Source organism: Danio aesculapii, chromosome 1, assembly GCF_903798145.1.
Source record: "Danio aesculapii chromosome 1, fDanAes4.1, whole genome shotgun sequence".
NCBI classification, from domain to species: domain Eukaryota; kingdom Metazoa; phylum Chordata; class Actinopteri; order Cypriniformes; family Danionidae; genus Danio; species Danio aesculapii.
The window spans coordinates 15161385-15182394 of record NC_079435.1 but is presented as its reverse complement, the minus strand read 5'-3'; the positions used below and the strand labels follow the sequence as shown (position 1 = coordinate 15182394).

At 36.9% G+C, this 21010-nt stretch overlaps 1 protein-coding gene across 3 annotated transcripts in view; it reads left to right on the top strand.

Annotated features, from left to right (window-relative positions):
- Positions 1-18034, top strand: part of pkn1a (protein kinase N1a) — an 89281-nt gene extending 71247 nt beyond the window's left edge. For all 3 annotated transcript variants that reach the window (XM_056456670.1, XM_056456669.1, XM_056456668.1), the window contains exons 8-22: positions 826-935; positions 3386-3529; positions 3665-3740; positions 6025-6154; positions 6420-6507; positions 7684-7766; positions 7854-7929; positions 8007-8098; positions 8183-8359; positions 8658-8720; positions 9964-10040; positions 10149-10291; positions 10378-10485; positions 10604-10684; positions 12341-18034. In XM_056456670.1, coding sequence (XP_056312645.1) covers positions 826-935; positions 3386-3529; positions 3665-3740; positions 6025-6154; positions 6420-6507; positions 7684-7766; positions 7854-7929; positions 8007-8098; positions 8183-8359; positions 8658-8720; positions 9964-10040; positions 10149-10291; positions 10378-10485; positions 10604-10684; positions 12341-12544 — 1652 coding nt within the window. In that variant the 3' untranslated portion in view covers positions 12545-18034. The remainder of the gene's footprint in view (positions 1-825; positions 936-3385; positions 3530-3664; positions 3741-6024; positions 6155-6419; positions 6508-7683; positions 7767-7853; positions 7930-8006; positions 8099-8182; positions 8360-8657; positions 8721-9963; positions 10041-10148; positions 10292-10377; positions 10486-10603; positions 10685-12340) is intronic.
- Positions 18035-21010: the final 2976 nt, after the last annotated feature.

The following is a 21010-nucleotide window of genomic DNA, read 5'->3' as shown; positions in this document are numbered from 1 at the left end:
TCATTGAATTACCGACTCACTCAGTTTTTTTAATATATATACATTTGTAAATGAATGTAAAAAAAATTGTTTGGAATTATTTTAGATGACGATGAAGAAAGACAGTATTATGTCTAAAATTTAAGTCGCTAAATATTTTTTTTGTGACTTATACATATCCTAATAGCACACATACAGTTGAAGTCATAATTATTAGCCCCTATATATTTGACTAGATATTTTTCAAGACACTTCTATACAGCTTAAAGTGACATTTAAAGGCTTAACTAGGGTACTTAGATTAACTAGACAGGTTAGGGTAATTAGGCAAGTCATTGTATAAGGATGGTTTGTTCTGTAGACTATCGAAGAAAAAAAATTGCTTAAAGGGGCTAATAATTTTGTCCCTAAAATGATTTTTAAAAAATGTAAAACTGTATTTATTCTTGCCGAAATAAAGCAAATAAGACTTTCTCCAGAAGAAAAAATATTATCAGACATACTGTAAAAAAATGTCCTTGCTCTGTTAAACATCATTTGAGAAATACCTAAAAAAGAAAAAAAAATCAAAAGGGGCTTATAATTCTGACTTCAACTGTACATCACAGAAATGTCTTATTTTACTTCTGGAAGATGTCATTTGTATTTGATAGATGATAAACAGACATTTAGAATATGTCTTCAAGAGGTTTTTAATTAATGATTTTCATAAAACAGACCTTTTCAAGAGTTCAAATCTGATTATTGCACACAGCAGTTTTCCAGAGAACGCACTTTGCAAAATAGTTCTTGTAAATGCACATGCTATGCTATATTATGATATTTCTGTTTGTTTTGTGTGTATAGCGGATGTGAGCGCAGTATTGAAGCTGGACAACACAGTGGTGTGTCAGACGGCATGGAAGATGGTTGGAGAACAGGGCTGGGATCAGACCTTCATCATCGAGCTGGAGAGAGTGAGTTCAGTTCTGTGTTAATAGTAGATTTGCACAGATTAGAGCGTCAGTATCTGTTTCATTAATTAATGCCCCAGGCAATAGACTGTAATTATAATTATAAAAATAAAATCCCGCGGATATGTAACATCAGTGTCTCACTAACTGGAGCATCTCAAAAACCTCTTACACAAGCAATGACAAGCTGTTCTTTCGGTTCAGAGAAAAAGCACACTGAACATGCAAAGTGATTAACGCTCATGCAAATTAAGACCGACATGATTCAGTGTGCTTTTCTTTTTTGCAGTTATTTGTAAAATGAAATGAGTGCCAAGTGAATGTTTTTAAATATATCTGATCAGCATTGTAAACTAAAACAAAAACTAAACCTATTTTTATTCAATAATTGAAACATTAGCTGTTTTATTACAGGGTGTCCACGGGGTCTTAAAAAGTCTTAAAAGGTCTTAAATTTCAAAAACTAAATTTTAGGCCTTAAAAAGTCTTAAATTTGCTAAAATATTGTGTTGTAGGTCTTACATTTTACAATTTTTAATAGATCTTATTTTTCCTATGTCCATGTAAAATTACCCAAAATTGTTCAAAGACCCATCCAATCACAAGCATTACAGCTCAATAAAAATTTTAACAAAAGTTTATTTATTAACTCTATTTACCAATATGGTTTCATTATCTTCCTTAGAATAAATTACATTTTTTTTTTACAAACATTTCCTAGTATTAAGCCCCTTTGTGAGTCTGAAATTTCATTAATAATGGTCTTAAAAAGTTCTTAGGGTGCTTTCACACTAACACTTTTGGTCTGCACCAGGATTTGTTAGACGTCAGAGTATGGTAAATTTAGCGAGTGTGAACGTGTCTTCTGAACTCGAATGCGCACCCATGAACCGTACCCGAGTCCACCTAGAAGAGGTAGTCTAGGTTATGTTTCATGTGAACTCTGGTCTAGGTCACTTCTGGTATGAAAGTAATCGTACCAAATAACGGAAGTGAATTGTCAACTGTACAACCAACTATCGTTTTCATAATGTTCATTCGTGTGTGTGCGTGCGTGCGTGTGTGTGTGTCACGTACTCTACCTTGGTGGCCAGCAGGACTGAGCCAGGGCAAGCACTGTGATAATGTCTGCTTGTGTCCTCCAAAAACAGCTTCTGCAGACACTGTGTGATGTTCTGAACATCTATAATATTTTTGCGGCAGATGGACGCGAGTCACTTTCTCTATGTCCAAAACCAAAAGATTCAGTAAAAGCAGAATGACCACGATGTGAGGATGTCTTTCCATTTTAATGCGTTGCTTTCGTGACCGTCACCTAGCAACAGCCCTGAACAAAACAGCAGCTCGATGACGCAAGCGTACCGGGTTTCAGAAAGAAAAAAGACAGTGTGAACACAAACCAGTCGAGAAGGTGGCAAGGGGGGAATATCGATCTTGGGTACGGTCCAGGCAATTCAACCAAGTGTGAAAGCACCGTTAAAAAGTCTTACATTTGACTTGATGAAACCTGCAGGATCCCTGAATTAGCAAATATTATTAATTCTTAAAAAGTATTAGCTGTTATTATAGCTGAAGTTTAAATGATCAAATATAAATGTCTTTAACTTACATACTCTACCGGTCGAAAGTTTGGGGTCAGTTTTTTTATTCATGTCATTTTTTTTTTAAAGAAAATGATTCTGTTCATCAAGGCTGCATTTATTAAATTCTTTTTAATGATTAAATTGTTGAATATTTATTAATTCATTCATTTTCTTTTCGACTTAGTCCCTTTATTAATCTGGGGTCGCCACAGCGGAATGAACCGCCTACTTAGCCAGCATATGTTTTATGCAGCGAATGCCCTTCCAGCTGCAACCCATCACTGGAAAACGTCCATACACACTCATTCACACACATACACTACAAACAATTTAGCTTATTCAATTAATCTATACCACTTGTGGGAGAAACCGGAGCACCTGGAGAAAACCCACGCAAACACAGGGAGAACATGCAAACTCCACACAGAAATGCCAACTGACCCAGCCGGGGCTCGAACCTGCGACCTTCTTGCTGTGAGGCGATTGTGCTTCCCACTTTAAATACTTTTTTTAATAAAAAATATTTATTACAGCATGTATTGTTAGTATAATGACTGTTCACTCTAATTGTTATAGCAAACTAACTAGCTGTATTGCTAAAAAATGAAATAGAAATCTAACAATGCGCTGTAAACTAAATGACCAAATCAGAAAATGAAATAAAAATGTAGTAAAGCAGAAATAAGCAGAAATATTTAAAAACTTGTAAAAATGGCCCAAGTACCTAACAAAATTGCTAACAAAAAATTATACATATAAATAAGCTCAAACAAACCAATAATACATTATGAAAATATATAAACATTATACTAGAATAAAGCTTTGATGTTGATGATTTTGATTATTTTGTGTGTATGTTTGTGTGTGCAGTCCAGAGAGATGGAGATTGCTGTATACTGGAGAGACTACCGCTCTCTGTGTGCGCTGAAATTTCTCAAGCTGGAGGATTTCTTGGACAACCAGAAACACAAAGTACAGCTAGAGCTAGAACCACAGGGACTGCTGCTGGCAGAGGTGCGCACTCAACAAAACATGTTTCCTGTGTTTTATAAAGGGAGAAGTCACATCACAGCCAAATGTGCTGTAATCACTAGTGTCCACCAATGGACTGAGTGTGTGTGACATATGTGTACCATCTGTTTGCCTCAGGTTACTTTCTTTAACCCTGTGATTGAGAGGGTTCCACGGCTAAAACGGCAGAAGAATGTTTTCTCCAAGCAGCAGGGTAAGAGACAAGGATACATGTGGCGAATCTATTGATTTATTCATTCAAATTGACCTTAAATTGTTAAACAGGGTGTCCGCGGGGTTTTAAAAAGTATTAAAAGTTGATAAATCAATTTACAGAAATGTCAGACCCTTAAAAAGTATTAACACGTCTTAAATGCTATTTATAATCTTTAATTATACAATTTATATTTATATGCTAAGGTTTGAATCAATTCAGCAAATATTGGGATGCTGTGTAAATTGATTGTGAAGTGAAGTAGATTGTGAAGTGCTTTGGGTCTATGGCCATCAAAGGCCTAGGATTGCTCTTGACATTGGTGGGGACTTATGACTAGGGCCAGACAGAATCTGCGGACATGTTTTGCTATTTCTGCGCAGAATTGTGTTAAAAATCTGGGGATTTGTGCAGAATTATTTTGGGAGTATCATAACTAAAACCTTAATATATGAAATAAAAAATAATACATTTTTAACTTAGTTTTTTCTGAACGCTACAAGTAGCTTAAACTCAGTCAATCGGAGGTGGGAACCTGCAGACGTGCAATAACTATAATCATAAGGTAAACACAAACAAAAGTTTCCATCTGGAGCTCTTTGACGGGACTCGACATTTGTTAAACAATCGCTCCAACAATCGGCCATGCTTGTCACCTCTACCAAGCTGACCAATCACGGAGCTTGCGCTACGTGTCATTGCGACGTGTAGTTAAATTTTTTGAGAGGTGTGCGTCAGCGTTGTTGTCAGACACGGTGAGGTCTATGCAACCACTCATAGGCTGCGCCGGAGCATCCAGGTGTGCTTGACGCAGAAGTAAAAATCTGCCTTTATTCCCACTGTCCAATAGGCGCCACCTGCTGGAAGAGATTAAATTAGCATTTTTATTCAGCATGTCCACTGTTTGAGTTCAGTGCAAGTAGTTTGTACTTAATATTTTTATTTTAAATCTATGTTGAGTCTTTGTGTGGATCATGATCAGGGTGTCTGCAGGGTCTTAAAAAGCATTAAAAGTTGATAAATCAATGTAGAGAAATTGAAGGCCCTTAAAAAGTAATAAAAAGTCTTAAATTCTATTTTGCAAGGTAATACATTTTTGATTATGTAATGTATGTTTGCCTGAATTAAATCTGCAAATATTAGGATGCTGTGTAGTTTATGAAATCAATGAAATCCTACTAGATTTGACATCATGCTGCTTTGTTTACTGCAGTAACCAAGGCAACACCATTATTTCTGCAGCTCTGTAGGCGCCAACCTGCTGAATTAGCGAGACTTAATAGATTTGTACTCAGTATATGAATAATGTTTTAGTTTTGGATTAGTTTCTTACATTCATATTTTGTTAATATACTGTAAGTAAAAATCTCGCCAGTGTTTCCGGTTGAAACCTAAAGTGGTTATAATGTCTTAATGGTATGGAAAAGAGTTGTAAAAAAGGTCTTAAAGGGTATTGAATTTCACTCTCTGATTGCTGTATATACTCTGATGATGAACGTGCAATTGTTGCCTCTAATTTTAAATCACTTCAGATAGTTTAACTTGTGATAAAGCAGTTTGTTTTGTTCACATACTCATATTTTATTTTAGTTTATCTGGTTTCTGATTCTAAATTCTAAAACATTTCGAAATCGGTATTGGAATTGGCCAATTTGTGCTTTTTTTGCAATAAGCATTTAGTAAATATACAAGCTAAAATGTCCCCAGTGTTACCGGTTATGTTCTAAAAAGTGGAAATGGGGTCTTAAAATGTGTGGAAACCGTGTTAAAAAGGTCTTAAGAGGTACAGTATTGAATTTAACTCCATGATTCCTGTATATACCCTGGTTTACCTCTGGCTCTGTAAAGATTACCACCTTGCAATGCAAATGTCATGGATTTCATTGAAACCAACAACTGATTTAAAAAAAAAATCATAATAATAATAAAAATTAACAATAATAGCAATAATGAACATTTTCCCACCATTTACTCTCACTCGTGTTTCTAAACTTTGATGACATTCTTTTTTCCGTTGAACACAAAACAAGATATTCTAAAGAATGTTGGGGAAAAATGCCATTTACATCCATAGTAGGAATTAAAAATACTATAAAAGTCAATGGCTGTTTTTTTCCACCATTTTTAGTATACCTTCCTTTGTGTTTAACAAGAAAGAAACTCAAACAGGTTTGGAGCAAGGGGAGGATGGGTAAATGATGGCATGAGGTCAATGAGCTCCATCTAGTGGTCAGTGTTTTAACTTTTCTCTTTTGTGTATGTGTGTGTTTGTGGTCACACACAGGTAAAGCATTTTTGCGAGCTCGACAGATGAACATTGATATTGGCACATTTGTGAGGTTACTGAGGAACGCCATACCAACCGTCAACAACACAGGAACCTACAGCCCTAACGCACACACTCTACAGACAGGGTAAATCACACACACCATCAGATGAGCCTGTGCCATCTTCCCCAATTTGTAATAACAATGTCAACAAAACAAAAAGGATTGCTGTTTCTTTGATAAAGTGTATCTTTTTTGAGGTTAATGCTACACAAATAAAATATATTTAAATAAAATAGCAGAATTATGTATTTGTCATCCTGTTTATTATTTAAAAATCTAAAAGGTTCATACTTAACTTAAATTGAAATAGTGGAATTTTGCAGTTACTTCCGTATGTGTTTTTTTACAGGGAGATATCAGTGGAGAAGTTGAGTTTAGATTTCGATTCACCAATGAAGGTGGACATCCGGCGGGACGTGACAGATACAAGCACTCCGGTTAGAGACTTTCTCTTTTAACTTCTTTCTTCTCTCATTCACTTTAAATTCTTACATATGTAAGTAGCTCTTTCCCTTCCTCCATAACCCCTCCCATCTACTTTAACCAATCTTCTTTATATGTATTTCCTCCTGTTTATCTTCTGTTTATTGTCTCTATATTTAGCCCCTCTCATAAATCAGTAGCTCCTCTCTTATTTTTTCCTTCTCTGTAGCCTACTATTTTTCTGTGATTCCTGTTTATATGTAGTCCCTCTCACCCATCCTTAACACATCTTATTTATATTCACCCTGTTTTATCTCTATGTAACTACTTTATAATGAACCCCTCTCATTTATCTGTAATTCCTCCTCTTTATAATTAGCTTTTTCTTACTATCTGCAACTATTTATATTTATCCCCTCCTGTCTATCTGTAACTCCTCTTTTTATATTAAGCCCCTCCCATCTATATGTAACTCCTCTTCTTTATATTAAGCCACTCCCATCTATCTGTAACTCCTCCTCTTTATATTAAGCCCCTCCAATCTATATGTAACTCCTCTTCTTTATATTAAGCCCCTCCCATCTATATGTAACTCCTCTTCTTTATATTAAGCCACTCCCATCTATCTGTAACTCCTCCTCTTTATATTAAGCCCCTCCAATCTATATGTAACTCCTCCTCTTTATATTAAGCCCCTCCAATCTATATGTAACTCCTCTTCTTTATATTAAGCCCCTCCCATCTATATGTAACTCCTCCTCTTTATATTTAGCCCCTCCAGACTATTTTTAACCTGTTTTAGCTATATGTAACTCCTTTATAATTAACCCCTCCCATAAATCTGTAACTCATCTTTTTTAATTTAGCCCCTCCCATCTTCTGCAATTCCTCCTCTTTATATTAAGCCCCTCCCATCAATGTATAACTCCTCCTCTTTATATTAAGCCCCTCCCATCTATTATCAACTCATCCTCTTTATATAAAGACCCCCCCTATCTATCTGCAACTCCTCCTCTTTTTATTTATCCTGTCCTAACTATATGTAACTTCTTTATAATAAGCCCCTCCCATCAACCTGCAACTCCTCCTTTTTACAATGCACCCCTCCCGTCTGTCTGCAACCCCTCCTCTTTATATTAAGCCCCTCTCATTGGTCTCTAACTCCTCCCCTCTCTTTTTTTCTTTCACAGGAGCAACAGCCGTCCACTGAGCCTCTCGCTGCTCCAGATGTCACCACACCAGAACGACATATCAGAACACACTCACTGAGCAGGTACACCCAACACACATAACTCCCACTATATCCAAGGTATTTTAGTGGTTTCTAAGTGTGTATATTTGTGTGTGTGTGTGTGTGTAGTAAACAGAAGAAGACTCCTTTGAGCCTGCAGGATTTCCGACTAATTGCGGTTCTTGGCAGAGGTCATTTTGGAAAGGTGATCTTCTGCCTTCTTCACCTTCAGCTTCTCTTTCTCTTTGAGCTTTTTTCTCAAATTGTATCTGTGTCGATCAGGTGCTGCTGGCAGAATATAAGAAGTCAGGCAGTATGTATGCCATTAAAGCTCTAAAGAAAGGAGACATCGTAGCCAGAGATGAAGTAGAAAGGTAAACATAATGGATTTTTTTGGATTTTGCTTTGTTGAAGTTTGTTTCTGATTTCTCTGTTTTCTTTCTCTGTTTTTCCATCAGTTTGATGTGTGAGAAGCGTATTTTCGAGGCGGTGAACGGTGCACAACATCCCTTCCTCGTCAACCTGTTTGCGTGTTTCCAGACTCCAGAACATGTGTGTTTTGTGATGGAGTACACAGCAGGCGGCGACCTCATGATGCACATACATGCAGACGTCTTCACCGAGCCACGGGCTGTGTATGTAAAGCATGTTTTAGCCTGGTTTTGCTTACCATGGAATTAAACATCTCAAAATCATCTACAGCGGTGTAGATGAAAATATTTTAAAATGTCTTTTATGCTTGCCAAGTCTATTTTTTAAAATACACTTTCTGCATTTTTGCTGCATTCTGAAGCGGGTTTTTGCTGAATGACACTTTTTCAAGTTCATAATATATAAAGTTTGCAAAGTTAATAGTTGGGGTAGAAGATAGAAAACATCTTAATAAGTTAATATACTTGATTTTTTTTGTGTGTGTGTTTGTGTGTGTTGCAGGTTTTATTCTGCTTGTGTAGTTTTAGGGCTTCAGTTTTTACATGACAACAAGATTGTGTACCGGTGAGTATGCAGGAAATAAAATGTCTGCAAATGTTCTTTGTTTTTAAAGAATGTTACATGTGTTTGTGTGTTTTTTTAACAATTATATTAATTAAAATAACCTGAAAAATCACATGTACATAAGTATTCACAGCCTTTGCTCAATACTTTGTTGATGCACCTTTGGCAGCAATTTCAGCCTCAAGTCTTTTTGATTATGATGCCACAAGCTTGGCAGACCTGTCTTTGGGAATTTTTGCCCATTGCTCTTTGCAGTACCTCTCAAGCTCTATCAGGTTGGATGGGAAGTGATGGTGTACAGCCATTTTCAGATCTCTCCAGAGATGTTCAATAGGATTTAGGTCTGGGCTCTGGCTGGGCCACTTAAGTACATTCACTGAGTTGTTGTGAAGCCACTCCATTGATATTTTGGCGGTGTGCTTTGGGTCATTGTCCTGGCGAGGAATAGCTTCTGTCTGGCCACTCTATCATACAGACCTGATTGGTGGATTGCTGCACAGATGGTTGTCCTTCTGTTCTTCTCCTCTCTCCATAGAAAAACGCTGGAGTTCAGACAGAGTAACCATCGGGTTATTGATCACCTTCCTGACTAAGGCCCTTCTCCCCATATCACTCGGCTTAGATGGCCGGCCAGCTCTAGCAAGAGTCTTGATGGTTCCAAACATCTTCCACTTACGGATGATGAAGGCCACTGTGCTCATGGGAACTTTCAGAACAGCAGAAATTTTTCTGTAACCTTGCCCAGCTTTGTGCCTCAACAAAATCCTGTCTCTGAGGTCTACAGACAATTCCTTTGCCTTCATGCTTGGTTTGTGCTTTGACATGCACTGTCAACCCTGGGACCTTATATAGACAGGTGTATGCCTTTTCAAATCATGTCCAATCAACTGAATTTACCGCGTGTGAACTCCAGTTAAGCTACTGAAACATCTCAAGAATGATCAGTGGAAACAGAATGTACCTGAGCTCAATTTAGAGCTTCACAGGAAAGGCTGTCAATACTTCTGTACATTTTTATTTTTAATAAATTTGCAACAATTTCAAAAAATCTTTTTTTCACATTGTTATTATGGGGTATTGTGTGTAGAATTTTGAGGAAATAAATGAATTTAATCCATTTTGGAATAAGGCTGTAACATAAAAAAATGTGGAAAAAGTGAAGCGCTATGAATACTTTCTGGATGCACTGTATATATATATATGTATACTCACACACTGAAAATGTTTGTGTTTTGTCTTCCAGAGATCTTAAATTAGACAACTTGCTGCTTGACACAGAGGGTTATGTGAAGATTGCTGACTTTGGATTGTGTAAAGAAGGTAAAGCCTCTTCTTTTTAATTTAAGTACTTCTTTATTTTCCTTTATCACCCTTCTGATGATGTTGTTGCTCATGTTGAATTGGGATGTTTTTGTCTCTTATTCTCAGGTATGGGTTTTGGGGACCGGACCAGTACATTCTGCGGGACTCCAGAGTTTCTGGCTCCAGAGGTTTTGACAGACACATCGTACACCCGTGCTGTGGACTGGTGGGGTCTCGGAGTGCTCATATATGAGATGTTGGTGGGAGAGGTGAGCTTTTTTATTTAGGCTTTTTACATTTGAAATACTCTTTCAGATTTGTGAGAGATGTGTCTGATCTGAAACTGTCTTGCCAGTCCCCATTCCCAGGTGATGACGAAGAGGAGGTTTTTGACAGTATAGTGAATGATGAAGTTCGATACCCCCGGTTCCTGTCCGCAGAGGCCATTGGCATCATGAGGAGGGTAAATAAATCACACATTTGACCGAATTTATTGAGAAAAGATATTTTACCAATCTCATTCTGTCCATATTATTCAATGAGTTTGAAGAATTCGTTTTTGTGTATTTTGTGTTAAAAAGTTACTAAGGAGAAATCCAGAAAGGCGACTGGGCTCCAGTGAGAAAGACGCAGAAGATGTAAAGAAACAGCCTTTCTTCAGGGTGAGAGAGATGTTTAACCTTTTGAAAACAGTTGGTCTGAGTTATGATTAAATTATCAATATCTGTTAAATCCTACTTCTCATGAAAATCTCTGCAAATTGCACAACACATGCACTTGCACATAGATTTGTTTCGAATGATTGTGAATTTGGTGTATCAGAAGATAAGCAGACACATGCACAAGGTTGATCATTTGCATAAAGCACACCCAAACATCTCCACATAAAGGGATTTCGGCAAAACCTTTTTATTAATGTTGTCAGATTGACGTTGTACCCCAACGTTGTGGGACGTTGCATTATGTTTGGAAACGAAAATCAGGTTAACCTAAAAACAACTAAATATTAACATCTAATGACGATACAGCTTGACGTTACCAATATGATGTCCATCAGATGTTGGATTTTGGTTGCCATACCTGTCAGTATTTGATGTCAATATTAAATTGGTTTAAGATTTTGGCTTGATGTTGGATTTTGGTCACTTACCAATACAACCTAAAGTCAAGAAAACATCGTAATTTCACGTCGTGATTGGACGTCAAAATAACATTGTCCTTAGATGCTGGCAACCTAAATCTAACCTAATATTAACATCTTATGACGTCTCTCTGCTGGGTTTAGTTTTAAAAATCAAGTATGGCATTCACAAAACCAGTTCAAAAAGAAACTTTTTTTAATACGAAAGACAATATTTTAAAAATGTTAAAAATAAGTAACCATTGACATCCATTGCAGGAAAAACAAATACTATGGAAGTCAATGGTTACCGGTTTTCAGCATTCTTCAAATATCTTCTTTTGTGTTCAACAGAAGAAATAAACTCAAATAGGTTTGAAACAAGTGGTGGATTACTAAATGATTGTGGAATTTTTATTTTATTGTGTAAACTATCCCTTTAATATGCTTAAAGTGAATAAATTGTGCAGTGATTTTGTGCAGAACCAAGAGTTGACTGGCAAACAGTCAAATGTTCTCTCTTGTTAAGTACCTGATAAACCTCTTGCAGTAATGTTTACTACCAATTGTAAACTGTTTAATAATGATTTGTTAATTGACAATAGTCTAGCCGTGTCACAATAAAAAAATGAATGACTTCTTTTACAAAGGGCCACAGTTATTTAAAAAAATAAAAACTTAATATCAAGGTTTCCACACTTCTTGAAAGTACTTTCAGACGTATGGATTCAAAGCCTGGAAAGTATTTAAAAACAAACACAGGTCCTTAAAAGTGCTTGAATTAAATTTGAAATTAAATTTGTTTTTTATACTCAATTGTCAAAAACTGAACGAAAAAGCTGAGAAATTCTTAAATGTTAGATCTTAAATTTAAATCTTGTACAATAACACTTACAGATAATGAGCGTTTGATCGATATTTCAGAATCTGCATTTAAATATCACCAGTATTGAATTCAACTAATTTAATTAAAGTGGTTTGAACCTGGCTTTTTAAAAACTGACTTTTTCCATGTAAATTTTAATCGTAAGTGAAATGTTAAGCACAGTAAGGACTTTTACGACGCTACATATGCTGGAGTATGAATTACGAAGGTGCTTGATTTAAAATTAATGTTGTTTTAATCAGTTCTTGAATCTGCTGTCTGTGAAAGCGTGGAAACCCTGTAATGTGCTCATCTTCATTTTCTTTTCCTCAGAATATGGACTGGGAGGCTCTTCTCCTCCGCAAACTCCCTCCCCCTTTCCTTCCATCCATCGGAGGAAAAGAAGACGTCAGCAACTTCGATGAGGAGTTCACGACAGAAGCGCCGACTCTCACTCCTCCCCGTGAGCCTCGAGTGCTTTCGCGCAAAGATCAGGACAGTTTTCGGGACTTCGACTACGTGTCTGACCTCTGCTGAGAGCGGCTTCACTGTGATCGTGCTTAAAGAGACATTTCTGCTTTGTGATCAGGAGAACAAGTGTGGCCAATTTGAGTCTGTGAATTGTGAATGTGCTGGACCTGCGAAACACTGTGATGGAGGAAAAGGTCTGGAATACAGTTAGAAATGGATTAAAGATGGAAATCTTGTTTGTTGATGACAGATTTAAAGGTGCACTTGATAAATCACAGTGACGTCTTCTGTGAAGCATCACACTGACGATTACAATTAGCCGACTGTATTGACCTTATTCTTCAGTGTGATTGTTTTAGAACCGGGGTGCCCAAACTAGGTCCTGGAGGTCCAGTGTCCAGCAAATTTTTGCTCCAACTTGCCTCAACACACCTGCACGAATGTTTCTAGAAAACCTAGTAAAAGCTTGATTAGATAACCCAGGTGTGTCTGATTGGGGTTGGAACTAAACTTTGCAGGACGCTGGCCCTCCAGGACTTTGGGTACCCCTGTTTTAGAACTTCTGATTGAGTTACGTATGGCAGAAATGACTAGGAATAATAAACAACAGAAACGGTCAAACTACTTGCTCTACAATCAAGTGTGTTCATGATTGTACATAAAAAGTAGAACAATACAATAAGAAAATATCAGTTTGCAACATCAAGCAGCAGAACAAGCTGTTTTTAACATCTAAAAATCAATAAAAGTGAATGAAACTGGAAGTTTCGAGACAAATAGATTCCTGCTCATACGTAAAGAATAAGGTCAATATGGGTTGTATCTGAAATTGCCCCCTATACCCTTAAATAGTGTACTCTTTGCATCCGAAAACCACATACTTCCATACTATATAGTACGCTAAAAATGGTATGGGAGCCGAGTAGTATGTCCGAATTCATAGAATTGACCTACTATTTCCCGCGAGATTCTCAAGTGCACATCGGATGGATGCTACGCTATCCCATAATGCTTTGCAAGAGAATTCAGGAATGAGAGTAAAGCGACACAACTCACGCAGGTAGGTCACATGATAGTACCTCCATTCATACTGTCTCAAACTTTGAATACACTTACGACCCGCACTCCTCATCCCTCTGGCCCGAAATAAGATTTGTCACCTCCCCCTACCCCCCAGCCTTCAGTTAACGATCACCTCTTCTACCTTCGTTTTTTAAAGTCTCTTAAAGTTTTTAACGTATATTTTTTTAAAGTTAAGTTTCTGTACGGTACTGTTACAACAACCCTCATATCGTTTGTCAGTCACTGAAATAGACGTACTTTTCTATTGGCCGAGTAGTACATTTCAATTCAGTTGCAGTTCCTACTGAGTAATAGGCGATTTTGGAGCTGCCACAGACTAGAGAATACCCAAAATGCACTTTGAGTTTCCGGACCAAATAAATTTTTGTGTCTGACCACAAGATGGCATCATTCCTATGTCCACTCCTTTTATTTTCGCTCTTTAAGTGGACTATATTAGTGACTAATGTAGGGTATAGCGTATGGGGGTATATAGGGGGTGTTTTTGAATACAGACAAAGGCTGCGTTCGAAATCGCCTACTACTAAGTAGGTACTGCATTTAAATTTAAACGTACTACTTGGCTGTTAGAAAAGTACCGTTCTATACAGTATGTCAGTAGTATGAATAGAACCCGGAAGTACTACAGCCACCATTTTGTAATCATCACATGACCTACTTCATGTCAGTTGCGTCACTTCACTCCCATTCATGAATTCCCTCACGGTGCATCATGGGATAGTGTAGGTTCCATCCATTGCGCACTTCAGAATCTCGCCGGAAGTAGTTGGTCATCCGGGTACTTCTCGCATACTGTTTCTGAATTACCGAATTCTGTGAATTTGGACATACTACTCAGCTCGCATACTGCTTTAAGCTAACTATATAGTATGGAAGTATGCGATTTCGAACGCAGTTATGGATTATTTTTAATTGGCCAGGCTTTTAATTTATGCTTGTCATGTGATCTCAAATTGGTGACCCTCTTCAGTCGACCTTTTATCCTGTAGATTTAAATAGATTTTATTAGAACAGCAAACATTGAACATTACAATATGGTTTCTGTTTGGTTGCCATTTGAGTATTTTTGGGAACCTAAAAAAAACAGGAGGCGTTTTAGGGAGGCAACTTAAAAAACAACGTTCCGGGAATGTTTTATTTACACTTTTAAGAAAACTTTCCTGGCTAACCAACAGAGAACGTTCTGGGAATCAAAAATGGTATGACTTATATGAGTGCTCATAATATACTTTAAAAAATATAAGAAAAAAACGATCAAGTGCACCGTTAAATCTGCTAAAATCGATGGCTTGTCTTAAAGTGTCATATCCGCTTTTGAATAATGCGTCTTGTCTTATGAAAGACATTGTGAAGATCTTTTATAAAACTAGAAGCAAGTCAATAAAGGTCACACAGAAGCATCTCATGGAACTTTTATATGTAAATGCTACGAGCATGTTGGGAAGTGTATTTCTGGTTACTCTTTCTCCATTCTTCTTATAACTATTCTAACAGGATGATACTGTTCAAATAACATTATCCAGACCCGATGTGGACCACAAACCTAAAGGAACTTGTTTAAGGGACTGTCCTGCAGACACTGTGACTTTAAATGTAAAACTGAGTTAGACTGAGAGCAGAATTATAGGCTGGTTTACAGTAAGCTTGATGAATGTGTCCCTGCTCTTAATGGAGTTTAAGCCTCTTTAGACTTGTTCAGTTGGGGTTATTTTATATCTAAGTACATCATGCGCTTCATCTGTTACTTGTGGAAGTCAAGCATATTGAAATACAGAAGAGCAGACGTGTTTGAAGACAGCGTGGTCTCCATTTCATTAAGTGCACTTTTTAGTATGGTTATCTTTAAGAATTTTTTACAAAGACAAGTGAAGCTCTCATATAAAACATAGTTTGAAGAAAATGCCTCAAAATAATGTTCTTGTCTGCCCTGCTTTTTGTTCATCTTTTCATGTTCAACTTCGAACTTTAAGCCAAACATTAGAAGATGTAGAATGTAACGTGCATCAAATGACAGAAATGAGAAGTGTGAATTAATTCTGCCGTTATTTCATTGTTGCAGTAAATGACGATTATTGTTTTATACTTTTGTAGTCTGTTAATACACTTTTTTTCATATTCTCTAGCTTTATCTCAATACTGCACATGTGAGAGCATCACAATTTTCCCTCAAACATCGTTTTCTGTCATTTAGTTTACAATTATGTCAACTGCATATGCTCGTGAAGACATTGTGAATGACAAGATGGCCTAATTTGGATTAGGGAGCTCAAATATTTGATGTTTTGAATGTTTTATTATACTGGAAGGAAGGAATAATCATAAAATCTGTTGTGGTTTTCATTTTTAACTTTAGATGATTTTATAAAACTAAGCAAAAGGATACAGTGCATCCGGAAAGTGTTAATAGCACTTCACCTTTTTTATGTTACAGCCTTATTCCAAAATGGATTAAATTCATTTATTTCCTCACAATTCTACACACAATACCCCATAATGACAATGTGAAAAAAAGATTTTTTGAAATTGTTGGAAATTTATTAAGAAATAAAAACCTGAAAAATCACATGTACTGAAGTATTGACAGCCTTTGCTCAATACTTTGTTGATGCACCTTTGGAAGCAATCACAGCCTCAAGTCGTTTTGAAAATGATGTCACAAGCTTTGGGAATTTTTGCCCATTGGTCTTTGCAGTACCTCTCAAGCTCTATCTCAGGATGGATGGGAAGCGACGATGTACAGACATTTTCAGATCTCTCCAGAGATCTGGGCTCTGGCTGGGCCACTCAAGGACATTCATCAAGTTGTTGTGAAGCCACTCCATTGATATTTTGGTGGTGTGCTTTGGGTCATTGTCCTGCTAGAAGATGAACTGTGGCCCCAGTCTGAGGCCAAGATCATACAGGGCTGATTGGTGGATTGCTGCACAGATGGTTGTGCTTCTGTAAGGTTCTTCTCTCTCCACAGAAAAATGCTGGAGTTCAGACAGAGTGACCATCAGGTTATTGATCACCTCCCTGATTAAAGCCCTTCTCCCCTGATCACTCAGCTTAGATAGCCGGCCAGCTCTAGGAAGAGTCCTGGTAGTTCCAAACATCTTTCACTTATGGCTGATGGAGGCCACTGTGCTCATTGGAACTTTTAGAGTAGCAGAAAATTTTCTGCAACCTTCCCCAGCCTTGTGCCTCAAGACAATCCTGTCTCTGAGGTCTACAGACAATTCCTTTGTCTTCATGCTTGGTTTGTGCTTTGACATGCACTTTCAACCCTGGGACCTTAATTGACAGGTGTATGCCTTTACAAATCATTTCTAATCAACTGAATTTACCACAGGTGAACTCCAGTTAAGCTGCTGAAACATCTCAAGAATGATCAGTGGAAACAGAATGTACCTGAGCTCAATTTAGAGCTTCACAGCAAAGGCTGTCAATACTTCTGTACATGTGATTTTTCAGCTTTTTTATTTTTACTGAATACTTTGCGGATGTACTGTATAAACCCAGCAGGCACATGACGTCAGATTGACGTTGTGCCCCAAAGTTGTGGGACGTCGCATTTTGTATGGAAATGTAAATCGGATTGATGTCAGGCCAACATCAATGTCCAATGTCAGACAGATATTGTATTTTGGTTACTTTCCAACGCAACCTAAAAACAACAAAGTATCAACATCTAATGATGTTACAGCTTGACGTTGTGCGGACGTTTCCAATATGAAATCTATCAGATGTTGGATTTTAGTTGAATAAATGTCAGTATTTAGTACGTCAATATGATGTTGGTTTAAGATGTTGGCTCGACGTTGGATTATGGTCCTTTTTACAACACAACCTAAAATCAACGTCATTTCACGTTGTTATTGGACGTCAAACTAACATTGCCCTTAGACACTGTTGACCTAAATCTAACCTAATATTAATGGCGTTGTGGAAACCACTTGTTTAAAGACTTCATGCCTCAAAAAGCTGATACTTTGTCTCTATTTTATACGTTGTAAAATCATCTGAAATAATATTCCAGTTAAATAGAAGATGCTATATGTTGTTTTTGTTTTTAACAATAAGAACGAACAATGACTAGTGACTGTTAAACTAAGGGTTAGCTCTGCTTTCACAACTTTTATTACCTCAGAACTATTTGATGCCTTTGATACATCGTTTTGTGCTGTTTTTATTAGAGTCTGTGAGTGACACATCATAAAGCATCTGAATGCAGTACATACACAACAAACACAAAAAAAACGGATGAAGCCAAAACACAACTCATACACACACTGTGAAACGAAATGTAGCAAAACTGCAGCTCCCTTCACATTTTACATGCATAACATATCTGAGGTTCAAAAGCGTGTTAATTCTAAAACAGTATGAAAAGGAAAACTACTGTCTGACTGCACACTATAATGCATGTCCTGTTCGATTATTTATACAATATATCAAACCTAATATGTATTCATAAAGCTGTTGTTGAGATTACCACGTGCTTGTGTTATTGTGTTATCGCCACATTTTAAAACACCTTTTTTTTCCGTAGTATTAGCATTCATTTATTCTGCTGTTGCTTATCCTAGTGTTTCCCAACCCTGTTCCTGAAGGCACACCAACAGTACACCTTTTGAACACACCTGAATCAACTCATCAAAACATTAGAAGAAACTCCAAATCCTGAAATGAATGCATCAGATAAGGGACACATCCAAAATATGTGCTGTTGGTGTGCCTCCAGGAACAGGGTTGGGAAACACTGGCTTAACCCACAGTTGCTGATAATAAGTGACACTGTTAATTGCATTAAAGGTAGTTGACACAAAATATATTTAAAAAATAAATAAATATAACAGATTAGAGGTAGAACAGAATTGATGATTTATAAAATTAGCTTAACCGCTATAGTGGCACATTGAGGTCAATATAAATACATAAAAAACTAAATGAATACCTGTGGCTCCTGATGATAAGCTGAGGTCTAATGAAGTGAAACGAGCGGTTTGTGCAGGAATTTGAATGTTATTTACAATACTATCAGCTTAATTTCATAAGTCATAATGCACCAGTAAGCTTCTGCTTCAAATTGTTGTGATCATGCTCGAGATGGCTTAGGGCTTTGGATTAAAGGTAATAAAATTGTAAATACCTATGTTAAGAGCTTCATATGAGCTCATTGAATTAATTTTGTTTTGTCTGTGTGTTTTTCTGACTCTCAAAGTGTGTACACATTAATTTAAATTCACAAAAGAACATGTTTCCTACTGAAGAAAAAAGTTGCTAATGTTTTGGATGGCCCGAGGGTGAGTAAATTAACACAAGGATATAATTTTAGGGTAAAATACCCCTAATTAGTTCACATGATATACAAAAAGAAAAAGCCATTAAAGTCTAAGTGAGATCAAAATGTATAGGCCTTACTTTACTAGCGTACATTGTTATTCTTAAAGTAAATAACTAATCTGCAAGTTGAAGAGATAGTACGTTCTAGATCAGTGGTATACTTCCTCTTTTTTGCAAACTCTTCTCTGCATACCAGAACTGGACAATTAAGTGCATCTTCAATATATTTCACAACTTCTACAAGCATCATGCTGCTTGTGACATGTCTAGACTACTTATTAGACAGCAGTCTGGAACAAGGGCCCTGCACTAAATTTATTCTTATTCGTTTATTTCCCTCTTGTCAGCAGTTCCTTCTAAAAAGTATGCAACACAGTAAAGAATAAGAAGTGTGTTTGGGTAATATATAGTATACAAATGAAAAATATTGATTAATGTTTTGTTAATCTAAGCATTTTTCTAATCAAAATAAAGACACAAAAGTAATAAAAATAAATTCCTTTTTCTCCACAATATCATTCATATGAGTTTAGTTTAAACAATTAAAAGCATATTGGGCATCAAACAACATCACAATCTCTTGAAGAGTAATACGCTTAAGTGTCCTCCTAGACTTCAGTTCATGGCACCAGGTAAACACCGTATGGACGCTTCTCTGCTCCAGCCTATGTAACCCGGTGAGTGATAAAACAATGCAGTCCTCTGTAGCACACTCTCTTGTTGACTGTAATAGTGTTGTCCTGGTACTGAAGTTTTAAAAACGTCCATTTCCCACTAACATTTAAGTGCTGCTAAACATGTTCTTAAACAGCGCTGATTTGCCATAGTATTCACCAGTGCTCAACAGAAATGACTGTGATTTGCCGTGAAGGTCATCAGTTCACCACTCTTCACAGATTGCAAACACAGACACTGGAGCGCTTTAAAGCCATGAAGATCAGGCGATTCATCAAGCGAACCGCTCATCTGTGTTTGGACTCGGTAAACAGCTCTGAAGTGCGGTGAACTGATGACCTTCACGCCAATCACAGTCATTTTTGTTGAGCACGTGAACACAACGGCAAATCAGCAGTGTTTAAAAACGCCATCAACAGTGATTGTTAGCGGGAAATGGATGTTTTTTGTTAAATTTCAGCACCTAAATTTTGTATCGTAACAAGTCTAATATAGTGAAAGAATCGGTTCATTAACTTGAGTTTGATAAATGGCATCTAAAACATGTGTTTGGAAAAGACTTAAACGTTAGCTAACTAGTGCCATTTCCCCTAAATTTAGCTGAAAATGAGGTCCGATATGCCTTTTTATTTTCACTATTCATTCAGAACGGACCTTCGGGTCACTCGAAAGGTTCACCACCAATGATTAGTTTGTGTCACTTTCTCTTCGCTGATAAGATATACAGCCAGGTACACAACATTCCTGTGTGACTCATGGTCATACCTCCTGGTTTCGTCCCATCGCAGCCTCGATTTCGCTGTTTAAAATGGCGGCCGTTTGTGAACTCAGTCTATCCGCTTGTTAAGTGTGATGTCACGCGAAGCGGCTTCCAAGTCGAAGTGCTCTATCAAACAGAATGGGGAAACTCATCAAATGGTAATTATAAAAGTTTATAATTTTTAATTCATGATAGTATATATATATATATCCATGCCTAATGTCCTTTGGCCAGAAAGTGATTCATTTTCTTAGAAATTGTTAAAATTTTGGTATTTGTGATGCAAAAAGTCCAGAGACTGTTTACACCATGATTTTATATAAAATTCACTTTAATGTGTGATATAACTAAAAAGTGGCCATAAACAAACATTTTCTCAATTCAAATGAGCTTGGACCCGTAACAGTATTCCATATGTCACGACTTAACAAGCGGATAGTATTTTTCCCCCTTTCTCTGTGTTCAGCACAATAAAGAAACTCATACAATTTTAAATTCATTTGAGGGTGAGTAAATAGTGAGTTTACATGTATTTTGGGTGAAATATTCCTTTAATCCACTGAAAACAAAATGGTAATCTTCAATTAAAATGACCATTTGCTTCCACTGGATTCTCTGATGACGTCAGTTTGACGGATTGGGCGTTATATGCTGAACCACGCCCATCCAGCCGTTAGGAGTTCGCTGCG